This window comes from Rhinatrema bivittatum, chromosome 1, assembly GCF_901001135.1.
Source record: "Rhinatrema bivittatum chromosome 1, aRhiBiv1.1, whole genome shotgun sequence".
Classification (NCBI taxonomy): domain Eukaryota; kingdom Metazoa; phylum Chordata; class Amphibia; order Gymnophiona; family Rhinatrematidae; genus Rhinatrema; species Rhinatrema bivittatum.
The window spans coordinates 272703256-272719691 of NC_042615.1; the positions used below are offsets into that span (position 1 = coordinate 272703256).

At 42.1% G+C, this 16436-nt stretch overlaps 1 protein-coding gene across 4 annotated transcripts in view; it reads left to right on the plus strand.

The window, feature by feature from the left end:
* The window catches only part of LOC115087474 (dynactin subunit 1-like), a 314922-nt gene that overhangs the window by 197743 nt on the left and 100743 nt on the right, over positions 1-16436 (plus strand). For all 4 annotated transcript variants that reach the window (XM_029594711.1, XM_029594702.1, XM_029594721.1 and 1 more), the window contains 3 exons: positions 4596-4664; positions 10034-10096; positions 10186-10335. In XM_029594711.1, coding sequence (XP_029450571.1) covers positions 4596-4664; positions 10034-10096; positions 10186-10335 — 282 coding nt within the window. The remainder of the gene's footprint in view (positions 1-4595; positions 4665-10033; positions 10097-10185; positions 10336-16436) is intronic.

The following is a 16436-nucleotide window of genomic DNA, read 5'->3' on the forward strand; positions in this document are numbered from 1 at the left end:
TTGGGTTGTAAAAATCCAAGGGATCAGTGCACTTTAGGGATGAAGTTCTGTGACAAAACAGGAGTGGAAACTGGGTGTGATATCTGATTATCTTAAGATAGTCAAACATGTATATAAGGTGACAGCAAAAGCCAGAAGGATGCTTTTGTGCATAGGGAGAGGAATAACCAACAGGATAAAAGGTGATATTGGCTCTGTATAAGCCTCTGGAGGCTGAACCTTCAACAGGATATAAATTGATGGAGTTGATCCAGCAATCAGCTAATATGGTCAATGTGTACAATGTGTACAATTCTGGTCGCCGCATCTCAAAAAAGATATAGTTGCGATGGAGAAGGTGGAGAGAAGGGTGACCAAATTGATAAAGGGGATGGAACAGCTCCCCTATGAGGAAAGATTAAAGAGGTTAGGACTGTTCAGCTTGGAGAAGAGACGGCTGAAGTGGGATATGTTAGAGGTATTTAAAATCATGAGAGGTCTAGAACGGGTTATTGTGAATCGGTTATTTATTCTTTCGGATAATAGGAGGACTAGGGGGCACTCCATGAGGTTAGCATGTGGCACATTTAAAACTAATCAGAGAGAGTTCTTTTTCACTCAATGCACAATTAAACTCTGGAATTTGTTGCCAGGGGATGTGGTTAGCACAGTTAGTGTAGCTGAGTTTAAAAAAGGATTGGATAAGTTCTTGGAGGAGAAGTCCATTACCTGCTATTAATTAAGTTGACTTAGAAAATAGCCACTGCTATTACTAGCAACAGTGATATGGGATAGACTTGGTTAAGATCTTAAGAACATGCCATACTGGGTCAGACCAAGGGTCCATCAAGCCCAGCATCCTGTTTCCAACAGTGGCCAATCCAGGCCATAAGAACCTGGCAAGTACCCAAAAACTAAGTCTAATCCATGTTACTGTGCTGCCATCTGCAGGATGGGATAATACTGCATGAGTACCGCTCAGCATGCTTTTTCAGCAGGGGGTTTGTTCCTCCAGTTGCCCTCTGCTGTCTGGGCATCTATGTGTATGTGCTTTTCCCTCCAGGTTGTGCTCCACAGCCACAGGACTCACCCAGGATTGGGTTCCTGGTTGGGACCCTGAGGGGAGTAGACATCAGGAGAGTGGTACAGTAGTCCTCTTCTCCCTCACCCATGTCCAAAACCCCTTTTTTGTCCTACCCTTTTTTGTGGGGAAGCCCCTGAGGCTTCGTCCCTGGCAAGTTTTTCATTGAACCGGTGCCTCGATTCTTTGAATCTGTGTGTCTCCTTGGAGCCCAGGGCTGGGGAACAACAGTTGTGTTCATTGGACCGTTTTTGCTGAGGCCCCTCTATGGATTATGGTGGAGACCTCCCCCATCCAAGGCTGGGATGCCTGTGGGGGGTTGGTGCTTCAGTGATTGTGCCTCATCTCTCCTTTGTGGAGGTGAACTCTTCTTTCGGGATCGGGAGGCCCAGATCCCATTGCTCCCTCTCCCCTCTGGAAGGTGAAAGTCAACTGGGTTCCAGGGCAATATTTATGGGTTCCCCTCTGGATGCCCAACTGTGCATCCCTTCGAGGGGAGTCCCTCGTTTCTCCGTTCCCAGAGAAGGGATGGTACTGCTCTGGCTGGCGCCAAGCCCTGAGAATTAGTCAAAGGTAGCACTTTCTCTTGATCGCTGTAAGACACTGCGGATCTGTTCACGAGGTTGAATGTCCAGTATTTCTCCCCGGTGACCCTCCAGGGTTTCCTCTGTTTAGGAGTCACTTTGATACCTGCTGGCCTCTATGGACATCTTTTCTTAGGGACTGTTATCACCAGTCATTCTTACCTGCGGGACCCTCCTCTGTGAAGAGAGTTCTAGTCCATCAAATGGGCGAGCATGCCTTTCACCCTTTTGCCATGCCCGTGGCTGAGCGGGATGGGGGCCGAGTGACCCCACAACAAAGGCCCTGCTCTTTGCTTGCAGTACCATGCAAACTATTCTTCCCCTTTTTTGGGATCACCCTGTTTGCAGACAGAGTTGTCCTGAGTCATGCAGCAAGTGACCATTGCTGGACCGCATGCTTCCGTGGGGGAAAGTATATGCACTCATGGCTGGGGTGAAGATACCTCAGCCAGGTGCTTGGCAATCTGTTCCAAGATCGCCCTGGGCCTGCCCTGGTGCCCTTCGGGTTTCCAGGCTGGTAATGAAATCCTGTTCTACTGGGGTTTGCACATGTGACTCCCTGGCTTCATGCCTCCGAGTGGAGTTTTTGGGATTTTTTCCCTGGGGCATTCGCTCTGTTTCTGCTGTTCCTAGCAGTTGAGGGCTCTATCTTGGTGGGTAACTCCCTGCTGGATTTGGCAGAGAGTTGTTCGCTTGAGGTTGATAGACAACCTGGCGACTTGTGCTTGCCCTGGCATTCCACTGATCTGCCCCCTTATGTTCTTTGCACCTTTCAACTTCCGGTGGTTTGTTGGGGGGGGAGGGGAGGACAAGCTAAGACACTTGTGGTAAATTTTCTGTATAGCTGCCGGGAAGGATACACCATGTTTTTCGCCATGCTCTGGTCAATGCTGCCTTTAGCTTTTCTAATTTCTCTAGGTTGCCCAAAGGGCCTTTCTGCTCCCCTGTGCTATCCTGTGACAGGGTAGAAGAACCTGTTCTTGACATGTAGCTCGGGTAAGCTTCAGGCCTATCTCATCTCCCTACTTGGGAGTTTTGGGTTACAGGCTTGTTTTGGGGATTGCCTTTCATCCCCTGAAACACTTGCGCTGCCCTGCGTGGCCAGCTAGATCTGCTGCTTTGGCATGCTATGTCTGTCCCAGGCCCTGCCATGGCTTGCTGCTTATTCTCCAAGCATGGCTTGGGGTTTTCTGCCCATTATGCCTACCAACCATACCTGGGCATTCTTCTGTAGAGACATTCAATCCTTTGAATGTAAATGGACCGCAGTTTCTTCTGGTGGGCTCTCAGGCCCGGTTGTTTTTTTGGTTGCCTTTAACTCCGAAGGAAACTGTGCAGTCGTTGTCCAAGAGTCTTTCACTTTTCTACATCTCTGGGTTCTTCCTATATCCAAGAAGGTCTATATCTACTGTTGTCAAGGTTTATTTTTCAGGAACCCTACTTGTACTGTTTTCCGTGATGCTGAGTTTGCTTCTGCTTGCACTCACATCACTCCTGTGCCTTAGGCACCCCTGCTGCACATGAGGGTTTGTGTCTGTCTTTCTATGGCTTTTCTTTGTAGAACCCAACTCTTCTCCAGCCTGGACTCCTGGTGGGTCGACTGCCTCTCAGGCAAAGGAGGGAGTTAGTGCTTCAGCACTGTGCAGTTTCCTGCTTTGTCCTGCTCGGACAGCCTATAGCCATGTGTGAGGACAACTTCCTGCTTGTCCTAGGAGAAAGCAGAGTTGCTTACCTGTAACAGGTGTTCTCCTAGGACAGCAGGATGTTAGTCCTCCTGAAACCTTCCCGCCTCCCCTGGTTGTTGGGTTCTCCATGTATTAGCTATATCATGGATTGAGGGACTCTGCCTAGGGGGCAGGGTGACGAGTATAGCAGCACATGCTCAGTAGGGGCATGTTTGAGAGTTCTAGAATCTTTGAGATCAAAGATCTGTGCCAGGCTCCATCCGATGATGTCATCCATGTTTGAGGACTGACATCCTGCTGTCCTAGGAGAACACCTGTTACAGGTAAGCAACTCTGCTATGTGGAAGGCAGATACTTTGGTTTAACATAGTTGCAGGTCTACTGATGTCCAGATTTGATCTGCATATTTTAAGCTTGTATATGTTTTGTTGAAAAACAGCAATATGTGCAAGTATGCTTACTACTCCCTCCTCCCCCAAATAATTTCCTTTCTGATAAATTTAGTAGCTAAATCCAGGTGTGAGCTTTTTTTTTTTTTTTTTTATAGTGACCTGGATAAGAAGCCTTTAATTGTACTTGTAAGCCAAATCAGTCTCCCAAGCTGTGTATTGTTGTAACTCACTCCTTAGTTTCTGAATGCATTGCCTCAGCAACCATTCAGACTTTTGCTTGTCAAATAGGAAGGACTCTTGCACTTACATTTTTAGACAGATTTGCATCCAAATATGTTACAATTTATGAAATTAACATATAAGGAGTGTATGTTAAAAAGATTTAGAAAGTAAACTGTGTAGATTTCTGTTAGGTTTCAAGAAAGTCTTTTTATAGGTATGATTTCAGGAGTCAAATGGCATCTTATAGACTAATCAAATTATTAAAGCATGAGCTTTCGAGGACAGAGTCCTCTCTTTGTCAGATGCTGTTCTCAAAAGCTCATGCTTTATTAAATTGGTTAGTCTATAAGGTGCCTCTAGACTCCTGTCATTTTTTTGCTACACTAGACTAACTTGACTAGCCCTCTGACGATTTTTATAGATAATCTTCAATTTGATTACTAAACATAGAAACTTTTATGGCATTTCATCTCCTATACATTCTCACTACAACCATAAACTTTTGTGCACACTATTATATAATGGGTATCGTCATGGAATTACTGTTTGAAAACTAATTAGAGGTAGACTTACACCACAGCATTCTGTAACATTTCAAAACATATCAACAAAGGTAGATATAGTGTGAACTAATAATGTTGTTCCTTTGCAGCATCTCTACAGTATCCACTTGGCTGAGCAAATGGAGGATTGTACCATGCAGCTGTCTGATCACATAAAGGTACCACATTTATTGAAGAGGGGATGTATATGCACGTGGGGGTGCTTTACTCCTAAAGTGTGTTTCAGTTGCTTGACGTTGGGGGTAAGGAATACATCCGTATACACGTCTCTTCTCCCCCTTCCTCCCCCCCCCCCCCCCCCCCCCCCCCCCCCACCTACCCCAAGCTACCAGCTCTGCCTCAATCTCACCTTCAGCTTGCAGGTCCTGGGAAAAACCCCACTGCAGCAGTCACCACTGGGTCCTCATCTTTGGCTGATTGGTCCTGGGAAACCCTGCCAGAAGCTCTTCTTTATCTTTGGTGACCTATCTTGGGGAACCCCTGCTATCCCAACTGCTCTGCCCCCCACCCCCCCAGCAGCAGCTTTTACCAGCACTTATGGTTTATCTTTGTCCACCTGCCTGCCACTACTCATAAGAACATGAGGCTTGCCATATTGGGTCAGACCAAGGGTCTGACCCAATATGCCAGGTCACAAGTACCTGGCAGGATTCCAAGGGGTAGATAGATTCCAAGCTGCTTATCCCAAGAATGAGCAATGGATTTCTACAACTCTTCCTTAGTAATTAATGGACTTTTCCTCCAGGAACTTGTCCAAACCTTTTTTTAAATGCAGCTATATTAATAGCTTTCACCACATCCTCTGGCAATGAATTCCAGAGCTTAATCATACATTGAGTAAAAAAATATTTTCTCTTATTAATTTTAAATGTATTATCCAGTAACTTCATTGTGTCCCCCCTGGTCTTTGTACTTTCTGAAAGAGTAAACATTTACTCATTCCATTCCACTCATTATTTTATAGACCTCTGTCATATCTCCTTCTCAGCTATCTCATCTCCAAGCTGAAGCATCCTAACCACTTTAGCCTTTCTTCATAGGGAATAGTTCCATCCTCTCTATCATCTTAGTCTCCCTTCTCTGTACCTTTTTCTAATTCTGCTATATCTTTCTTGATATGTGGTGACCAGAACTGAAACAATACTCAAGATGAGTTACACCATGGAGCAATACAGAGGCATTATGATATTCTCTGTTTTATTCTCCTTTCCTTTCCTAATAATCCCTAGCATTCTATTTGCTTTCTTGGCTGCTACTACACACTGAGCAGAAGATTTCAACGTATTTTCAACGATGACGCCTAGATCCTTCTCCTTAGTGGTGACTCCTAATGTGGAACCTTGCATTTTGTAGCTATAATTTGGGTTACTCTTCCCTAAGTGCATCATTTTGCACTTGTTTATTAAATTTCATTTGTCATTTGCATGCCCAGTCTCCATTTTGCAGTGTCCTCTTGCAATTTCTAACAAACCTCTTGTGATTTGAATACTTATAATAATTTTATGTCATTAACTAATTTGATCACCTCACTTGTCATTCCCATTTCCAGGACATTTATAAATATATTAAAAAGCATCAGTCCCAGAACAGATCCCTGGAGCACTCCACTATTCCCTTTTTTCATTAGGAAAATTTGCCATTTAGCCCTACTCTGTTTTCTATCTTTTAACAAGTTGGCAGTCCACAGTAGGACACTGCCACTTATCCCATGACTTTCTAATTTCCTAAGAAGTCTCTCATGAGGGATTTTGTCAAATGCTTTCTGGAAATCCAGACACACTATATCAACTGGCTCACCTTTATCCACATGTTTATTTACGCCTTCAAAAAAATGTAGCAAATTTGTGAGGCAAGAGTTCCCTTGGCTAAATCCAAGTTGGCTTTGTCCCATTAAACCATGCTTATCTATATGTTCAGCAATTTTATTCTTTGATGGTTTCTACCATTCTCTCTGCCTATAATAGCATCATAGGCAGACAAAGTAAAAGCATAAGCACTTATTTTATAAACTGCACATTGAACACCAGGAAACCACTTAATGAAGACATGTTAAAACATCCCAACTAACAGGAAATAAAACACTAACGAGTTCTATTACTCATATAAACATATGTAAAAAACCCTTTTAATGCAGTATGCATGTTTCTAAAGTATGAAATTGTGAAGCACATTAGGATGCAGTTTGGATGACTGTTGCTATGTACATCCCAATTCTCTGAAAGGAAACAGGAGCAACTAACTCGGTAGTTAGGTCACGTGAGCAGGTGCATATGTCAGGTGGAATATTTTTCCAGAGCATTCTTTGGCATGTTTTGGGCATGCATGTGTACTTCTGGACTTATCAATCTTCAGATTTATTTATTTATTTGTTTGTTTTTTTTACCGGATTCAGCAGTGGCAAAGTCTGGATAACTGCTAGCATTCTTTCAAGTCGTGCCTTTATTTTTTGGCACTTGAGCCCATCTTCCTAGTCTGTTTTCTCCCTTTTCCCCAAACTTCAGCTCCTTCGCAACCAGTTAAGGTGTTATTAGCCTATGACTTCTGAAATTCTGCAGAGAATGATTCTGAAGAGCTCTTTTCAATAATTTTCTACCAAATGATGATTTCCTTGCTAAATTTACACATCTTCAGAGCCCAGCGTACTACTTGGCCTCTTGAAGTAACTAGAAACATTTAGAGTTGATGGCAAGGCTTATCCATCTCCTTTTATATAGGAAACCATAAAGATATGGGATCACCCACACACTGGAAGAGAGGAGGTGCAGGGGAGATATGATACAGACCTTCAGATACCTGAAAGGTTGTAATGATGTCTAACTTCAAACCTTCTCTTTTGGAAAGAAATCAGTAGAAGTAGGGGTCAGAAAACGAAACCCCAAGGGGGGTGACTCAAAACCAACATCAGGAAATATTTCTTAATGGAGAGGGTGGCAGATGCCTGGAATGCCCTTCCAGAAGAGGTGATGAAGACAAAAACAGTCAAAGGGGCATGGGATAAACACCGTAGATCCCTAAAGGCTAGAGGATGGAAATGAGAAAAAGGGTGCATGGCGGGTAATTTGCTGGTGCGGCGGTTACTATCCTTAACAGAAGACAAGGGGATTACTGCCCTTAACCAATAAACCTTGATGCTTTGATGCAACTGCAACATAGCTGTCTGCTTCAATGAAAGGTGGAAAAGAGGACTTTGATTCAGACAACAACCATTGAGGCTCCGGCTTTTACAGTCAGGGGAGCTGATAAGCATGGTGGTAATCTGCATGGAGCAGAAGTTATTAGCCTTAACCAACAAACCTTGATGCCTTTGACACAACTGCATCACTCTCCACTTTGTCGGGGGGGAGGGGAGAGGGATTGGATTAAAGCAACCAATGCATACGAGCCCTGACTTTTACAGTCTGGGGTACTGATACCCAGACTTAAGGGACACAACACAGGACTGCTTCAATGGCCACGTCCATAAGCTAGGCATGACAAGCATCACTGAATCTTTCACCTAGTAAAAGAGAAACATGGACATAACCTCCAGAGCGTGACATATACTACCATAAGCTTGCTGGGCAGACTGGATGGAACATTTGGTCCTTTTTTTGCTGTCATTATTATGTTACTATAAGAAGACTGATACAAAATACTATATCCAGGTAGCTTCCAGATTCAGCCATATCTGGCTCCCTCATTAGATTGTTGTGGTTGAATTGACTGTCAAGAGTTAAGAATCCAAAGGATTATGAATCTCTTCTACTAGGCTGTATGTTTTAAGACTCTGGACTTCATTGTGAAACAATTTTATCAGAATACTTTGCTTATTTACTACGTAATAGACTATCAGATCTGGAGGAGTAGCCAGACTGAGAATCAAGAAAGCAGGTTTCAAATCCTGCTGACACTCCTTGTGACTTTGGGTAAGTCACTTCACTCTCCATTGTCTTAGATACAATCTTAAATTGTAAACCTTTTGAAGATAGAAGAAGTATGTATTGTACCGGAATGTAACTTGCTTTGAGCTACCAATGAAAAGGTATGAGCTAAATCTAAATAAATAAAATGCAAGCATTTTTGCTTGGTCTGTCTCAGGACAAACTACAGGAATGTCGTTCTGTTATGGCTAAAGGAATGTAGTACAAAATGCATCTAATAAGGTTGGAGCCAGGGTACCATGTGCAACCACAGGCATACCAAGCCCACACATCTAGTGCTGCTTTTTCCTGGATGCAAACCGGAGCACGGATGCCTACCAAGCTGGGCACGGGGGGGGGGGGGCGGGGCGCAGCCTAAGTCTTCCTCCTGTCCAATGAGCAGCCTGTGAAAACATTCCAGCAGCCGGTGACTCGTACTGCAGGCCATGCTTTCACCCTAGTGCTTGCTTCACATGCCTGCCACATGACACACATCCACCACTCCACCTGCCATGCACCCACCCGCAGAACCACCAGCCTCAGGTTATCAGACTTTGCTTCTACAGAGATTTGCCTGACATGCCCTGGGATACTCTGCCAACTGGAAACTGTGACGGGAGGCCTAGGACGGAGTGAGAAGCTAACCGGGCAGATCCCCCAGTCTTTCCTTTTCCATTTTCTTTTTTGAATGACAATTACTGAATAGCCACGCTGCAAAAGGGGACATGAGCTTGGCCCAGCCCTCAGACAGAATGAAGAGGTAGGCTTTTTGAAAATCGCTAAGAAAGAGGCTGTTGATTGACTGACCCATTTATATATCTAAGGTTGATGTTCTGCATCCCCTCCCCAGCCTCCACCTTCCACCCCTAAGCCATCACCCCTTGGATCTGGAGTCGGAGCGCCATTCCAGTTATGGCCTTCCCACCCTAAAAGAGATGAGTCAGCTCCTTTATTTAATTACTGTTCTTGACATGACAACAGATTTGAGCAGTGTGTTCTATGTTCGAGCCCAGCTCATTTTATTGAGGGTTATCTTCCTGGTTAAAAAAAAAAACAAAGTAAGAGTGGTTCTAACATACCACAAAGGCAGCTTATCCACCCTGTTGGTGGAATTGTGTTTTTCCCCTTATCTGTTAAACAGTCCTGAGCTAAGGAATCCATGTGTGACTATGGTAAACTGCTCATCTTTGAAGAAAGCAAGTTGCTTATCTGTAACATGTTCTCTGAAGATAACAGTTCACTGGTCATACATGCCATGAGCTCTTCTGAAGCAGAACTTATTGGCTTAATTACAGAACTGAGGCATACTCATGTCCATAGGAGCACAAGAACTACCATGAATATTCAGAATTCTCTTAAGAAAAAATACATTCTTGGAAAAACTTTGGAAAATGTATTCATGACCTCACCATGAGCAATATAAGGAACAGAATATGCTAATTAGAAGGGATAGCAAACTGTGAACAGGAGTAGATGTAGCTTCTTTAATAAGAAAGCAAATGACACATCTTTTTGAACTAATTTCCTTAAACATAAGAGCTTAAAAAATAATATATGGAACCCTCTGCAGTTTTCTTTGCTTTTTTTGTGATTGCAATGAGTTAATAATTTTCCCTTCTGTTCTACAGTTTACTCAAAGTGCCTTGGACTGCATGGCAGTAGAAGTGGGTAGACTCCGAGCCTTCCTGCACGTGAGCCAAAACTTAAAATTTTCCTCATGATTCGTTGTAGTCTTTCTAAATTTAGTATTTTGTATTATGTGCCTCTCATTTTCTTTCAGGGTGGGCAGCAGGCTTCAGACCTGGCTATTCTACTTAAAGATCTGGAAACCTCTTGTAGTGACATCCGGCAATTCTGTAAAAAGATCAGACGGCGCATGCCCGGAACAGATGCACCTGGAATACCTGCAGCACTCAGCTTTGGACAACAGGTCAGTAGCTTACCTACGATGAATATAGCTAGGAAAAAAAGATGTGTCGAGAAGAATTAAGAGATCTGTTTCTGTGTATATCTGAGCGTGAATGGATCCATTTGCTTTCTGGTCTATTTTTTATTTATTTATTTTCCTACAAGTTACCTTTTTTATTCAACTACTTTAACATTTCTAGTTGAATTTTCCAGTTCAAGCAGTTTATTTTGTGCAGATATTGCCCTGCTGCAAGCTCCATTAGTGGAGCATAATGTGCGGCAATGACAGACCACAGAATATATAAAAATATCAAACTGTGCCCCTGTAAATGCCATTATATTTGACCTTGTCTCTTACAACTGATTCAACGGGCAGTACTACAAGCTTCAGGTGACTCACGGAGCAGGAGTACAAGTAGGCAATCTTACCAGGATCTGCTACTTGCTAGCACTATTCACTGTAATAACTTTCCCAAGAAATGACTCTTATCAGGACAATGCCACCACCTTCTGGACCAGTGAGTTTTTTATTTCTTGAAGGTGAATGTTTTCAGCTAATTTATGCTCAAAATGATAATTGTTTTCTACAACAAAATCCCTTTATACAAATCTGGGTTTAAACAAATGCAAGTCTTGTCCTTTAGAATAAATATTTTATATTGTCATAGAAGTTCTAGCCCATTCATTATAGAGACTAATAAAAATATATTGACTTTCAAGGTGATGATAATACTTATTGGCCTATGAATAGGACAAGTAGGTTTATTTTTCATGCTTTGAATTTTCCACATTTATTTTTATCCTTTTTTTGGCTGTTTGATCTGGACATTTGTATACAAGAACCAATATAATCTGTTAAAGTAAGAGTTTGCTTTGTTTATTTTTGTTTTATGTATTTTTTTTTCATTTATAGACATGCCAGCTAATCTTTCTTCAGATACAGTTTTTGCATCCTTTTTTTCCCTCTTAGGAAGGCTTGTATAAAAAAAAAAAAAGGTATAGATTACATTGGAACCTTTTCTTTATGCACTTCTCAGTAAAAGTGTAAAACCAGGTGCCCTACTATAGAGATAAATATTGATTGATAGTTTAGAAGAAAGACAGAATATGTATTATATATTCTCACCCAGTCCAGTGACAGGCTTCTTTTAACAGATCTTTCTAAACTATGTAGTTTTTCTCTTGTGGAAAGCTGTTTAGAATGTAAGCACTTGGGGGGCGTTGTTCACCATGAACCAAGATGGCTGCCTAGATCTTGAGCTCCCTGCCCACCCGCCTCTAACAAGTTCCATGAAGCAATAAATTCGGTCTTAAGAGCAACTAAAATTTATACTACCGATAGCCAGAAGCTGACTCAACATTAAGATGACTTCAAGAAAGCGGATTGCTGACCTACGGCAGTTTTCTTATAACAAAACCGCAATCAAACACTCAGACGAAGATGGTGGCTCCTCGGATAACAGCGAAGGGGATAAGGGAGCCTGACAATGGGGAAGCTCCGATTTTTGACTCCCCAATCGCATGAAAATAGATTGCCAGATATTGGCAATCTTCCGACCAAGTCGAAACTCCAGGAGTGGTTCATGGAACTTTGCAAGGACATGCACCAACATAAAACTGAATTGTTGACCTCCATAACGGAGGTGTGGGAGGACCTCATGGCCCTAGGCCATAGAGTGGACGACATGGATCTGCGAATAGAGAATCATACTATTGTACTTACCTCCATATCTCAAAAAACGAACCAGCTGGAGGACGAAATTACACGATTGGAAGACAAAGTAGAGGACGTAGAGAATTGATCACGTAGATCAAATATTTGCATTAAAGGCCTGCCGGAATTGGAGGGATTTGCTAACTGCCGCCAGACTGCAGCCTCCATTTTAACCTTCTTGCTATCCCATCGGCAAGACCGGGGCGACTCTCACCTGATGGACCCCACCACCATCAAGATAGAATGAGCCCATAGGGTGTTGGGCCCACGGCGAGGAAATGCGCCAAGAGACATAGTACTCAACCTACACAGCTTTGCTCAAAAGTAGGAGATCATGAACATTGCTGAAACAAAGCAGGATTGGACCTGGAATGGGATAACACTTTCAATTTTTCAAGATCTTGTACCTATTACCTTACGAAAGCCCTATCAACTTCGAGAAGCCACGCAGGCCCTCCACAGAGAAGGTATTCGTTATAGATGAGCATTTCCGTTTCCCTTAATTTTTCAGGTACAGAGTAAAACCTATCGCATCAAAACAATCCTGGAGGCTATTGAAGCTTTTAAACAAGCAGGACTAACAATACAACTCACACCACCTTCGACAATTCTGCCCCAGGCACCGCTCACTCAACCCCCGAAGTGGCAACAGACAGAGGGTGGACGCCGAACCCGGAGGCAAGCAGCAAAAGCAGGGCCAATATCGGATGAGTAAGGATGACCTTTTACATGCTCTTGCTGACTATCATGGATTTCGCTGGTTTATAGACTGGTACAGTCTTCTGGAAACCTGTGATAATATGTGACTTTAAGTATATTACTGGAACTTGGACAATTTTCTTTCTCTCACTTATGGCGGGTGGGGGGGGGGGGGGTTTTGACTCGAGTGGGCAGCTTTCTGGGTGCATTCATGCCCCCAAAAGCCAGAGACCTGCATGGAGGGTTTTGTGGGTCCTAACTGGGACAGGGGATTAGGGATTCCATTTTCTACCTACTTCCATAGTATTATTTTTAAACATGATGCTTACGGGATAGATGCCTATGATAATTTCTGGCTGATAGTGTTGGACATGAGCAGCAATAGGAGACTTATTATTATGCATATGTTGCAATAACCATGGCGCGAATATTTTCCTTAAATGTTAAAGGCCTTAACTCCCACAGGAAACACTACTTTTTGCTTAAGGAATTACTATCCCAGAAAGCGACCATAGCTTTCCTGCAAGAAACTCACTTGCGCAAACGGTATGAATATGTTTTGAATTATAAAGAATATCCTCATAAGTACCTAGCTGCTAGCACAAACACTAATCGTTACTCTGGAACAGGTATTCTTATAGCTACAGGATTGATACACAAATTACTGTTTAGTTTAGCCGACCCAGGGGGGCATTTTGTTTTTATTAAAATAAGGGTGGATTCCACCTTTCTCTCTCTCCTTACATTATATGCTCCCAACTCAGAACAGGGCCCCTTTACACCCTCAATGAGGACAAAGGAAGGTGGTGACTCGAGGCCAAGACCTTCTGATGTTTCATTTTTGGGAAGATTTTTGTAAGATCCGGAAGGAAATTTGGTTGCCCCTCTTCTTACCCATCTGAAGGACGGTTGAAGCTGCTTGTTTCCAGATGGTATCCCTTCTATCAGGGATTCAAAAGAGACTGAGAAAAGTGAGAGAGGAACAAATCTTCTAACTTCAAGTCAAAAGACAAGAGCAGGTTGTGATAAATTGGAAAAGAGGAGGGGACCTTGTGAGATTGGAAGACTGGGCAACCAAATGGCAGATGAAATTTAATGTGGACAAGTGCAAAGTGATGCACATAGGTAAAGATAACCCATGTTGTAGTTAAACAATGTTAAGTTCTGTATTAGGAGCTACCATACAGGAGAAAGGTCTGGGCATTATAATGGACAATACATTGAAATTATCAGCTGAATGTTGTGATCAAAAAAGAACTATTAGGAAAGGAATAGTGAATAAAACAGAGAATGTCATAGTACCTCTGTATCACTCCATGGTGAAGACCACACCTTAGGTACTGTGTGCAAATCTGGTTGCTGTATCTCAAAAAAAAGATATAGTTGCACTGGAAAAGGTACAGAGAAGGGCAACCAAAATGATAAAGGGGCTGGAAAGGTTCCCCTATGAGGAAAAGCTAATGAGGTTAGGGCTGTTTAACTTGGAGTAAAGACAGCTGAGGGGGGGGGGGGGATAGATATAATAGAGGTCTATAATATCATGAGAGGTCTAGAATGGGTAATTGTGAATTGGCTATTTACTCTTTTCAGATAATACAAGGACTGTGGGGCACTCCAAGAAGTTAGCAAGTAGCACATTTTGTTTTAAATTATTTTTCTTTCAATGTACGATTAAGCTCTAGAGGCCATTGCCAGAAGATGTGGAAAGGCAGTTAACATTGATGGGTTTAAAAAAGGTTTGGACAAGTTCCTGGAGGAAAAATCCATAAACTATTAATCAAATTGACTTGGAGAATGCTATTGCTTATTATTGGCATTAGTAGTATGGGATTTATTTACTGTTTAGGTATTTGCCAGGAACTTGTATCCTAGATTGGCCACTGTTGGGAACAGGATGCTGGGCTTGATGGACCTTCTGTTTGACCCAGTATGGCAACTTCTTAAAGATAGCAAAGTAGAACAAGCATTCAACACTCTTAAAACATTACTTCTTTTTAATAATTCGTGCAGCAATGAAACTGCCCTTCATAACACCCATGCTGATGAAAGTTTTTCTATAATTCCTTACAACTTAACCATGTCATGTATAATAATTGGTCCATAATGGAGATAATCAATTTTTTTAAGTGATTTAACCATTGCAAGTAAAGCTTTAAGCATGCATTAATAACAAGGCATTACTTCCCTTTTGAAGATTCAAAAGAAAAATAATGCCTTTTATTTGTTTATTTAAAACATCTTTTATTCTGCATAGTCCAGTTTGTTCACCATGGATTACAAATTCATATGCACAGCTCTTAATATAAATAATAAAGCAATCTAAAATAATACAATAAAAACATTAAAACAAATGCTTCGTACTTCCTGATCCATCTCTTCCTCACCATAAGCCTTTCTAAAACGTTCTGTCTTCAGTAGCTTTCTAAATTTTAAGTAATCCTGTTCCTAATGCAATTGCAGCAGTAGCATATTCCACATTGTAGGAGCTATAATCGAAAAAGCCCTTGATCTAGTTCCACTAAGACAACAATCTTGTTGAGATGGAATAAAAAGTAAATCCTGGGAAGCCAAACATAATGAACATTTTGGAATATACTTAATAATCTTTACTGCTAACCCATGTGACTTTGTATTAGCCTTTTTATATTATAGTATATATCTTAAAGAACTGAGCCTGGTATAATATGTGTAACCAATGTAATTCCTGTAAGTATGGTATAATGGAAATCTCTCAGGGCAAATCAGAAATCACCCTTACTGCCACATTTTGAACCAGTTGATGTACCTTCAACAAATTTGCTGGCATCCCCACATATATGGCATTACAATAGTCCAAATAACTTAAAACTAGAACATGTGTTATTAGTCTAAAATCCTCCACAAGTAATACCTTTCTCAGTGGTCTCAAAACCTTTAGCTTGAAAAATGCCAAACACCTTCTTCACCTGAGCCTTTAATGTCAATGAAGTATCCAAAACTATTCTAAATTTTGAGTTTCATCAATTGCTGATAATACGTAATTATCATAAATAATTACTTTAATAGGTTGCACATAGGATTTTGCCAATCATAAAAAAAGTCACAATTTAACATTAATTCATTATCCATCATCCGTGTTGTAATAATGTTTCTCACAGGACAAGCAGGATGGTAGTCCTCACAAATGGGTGACATCGAGGATGGAGCCCTGTACGGAAAACTTTTCTGTCAAAGTTTCAACAAGCTTTGACTGACACTGGCACACTGGGTGCACTGAGCATGCCCAGCCTGCAATTATCCCTGTGAGCCACAGGTGTCTCCCTCAGTTTTTTCCGCTCTGCAGTCAGCATAGCGGTTGGAGCTCTGTGAGGATTTTTTAACTAATTACCTCATGGAAACACTTAACTTTTCACTTCAAAAAACACTTTTCCCTGCACAGGTCTCCCTCCGCGTACGTTTTTACGACGCTCGGTGAGTACTAATTCTTATTTTTCGGTCGGTTCCTGTCACTATCTTAAGGCTGTTAACTGACTGAAGCCTTCCCTTCCCCCATTTTTCAGTTAGCTTTAAACAGCTTGCGAGTATCTCTGTGACACTCTGCTTGCTTATGCTAGTGGGGTAGGGATTTTTTCCTTAACTTTAGGACTTCTGTAGCTTCAAGTCCTTCGTTCCCTGGTACCCTCACGCAGTCGATACCCTATCGCTACACCGGGACCCTCCTAAACCGCCCT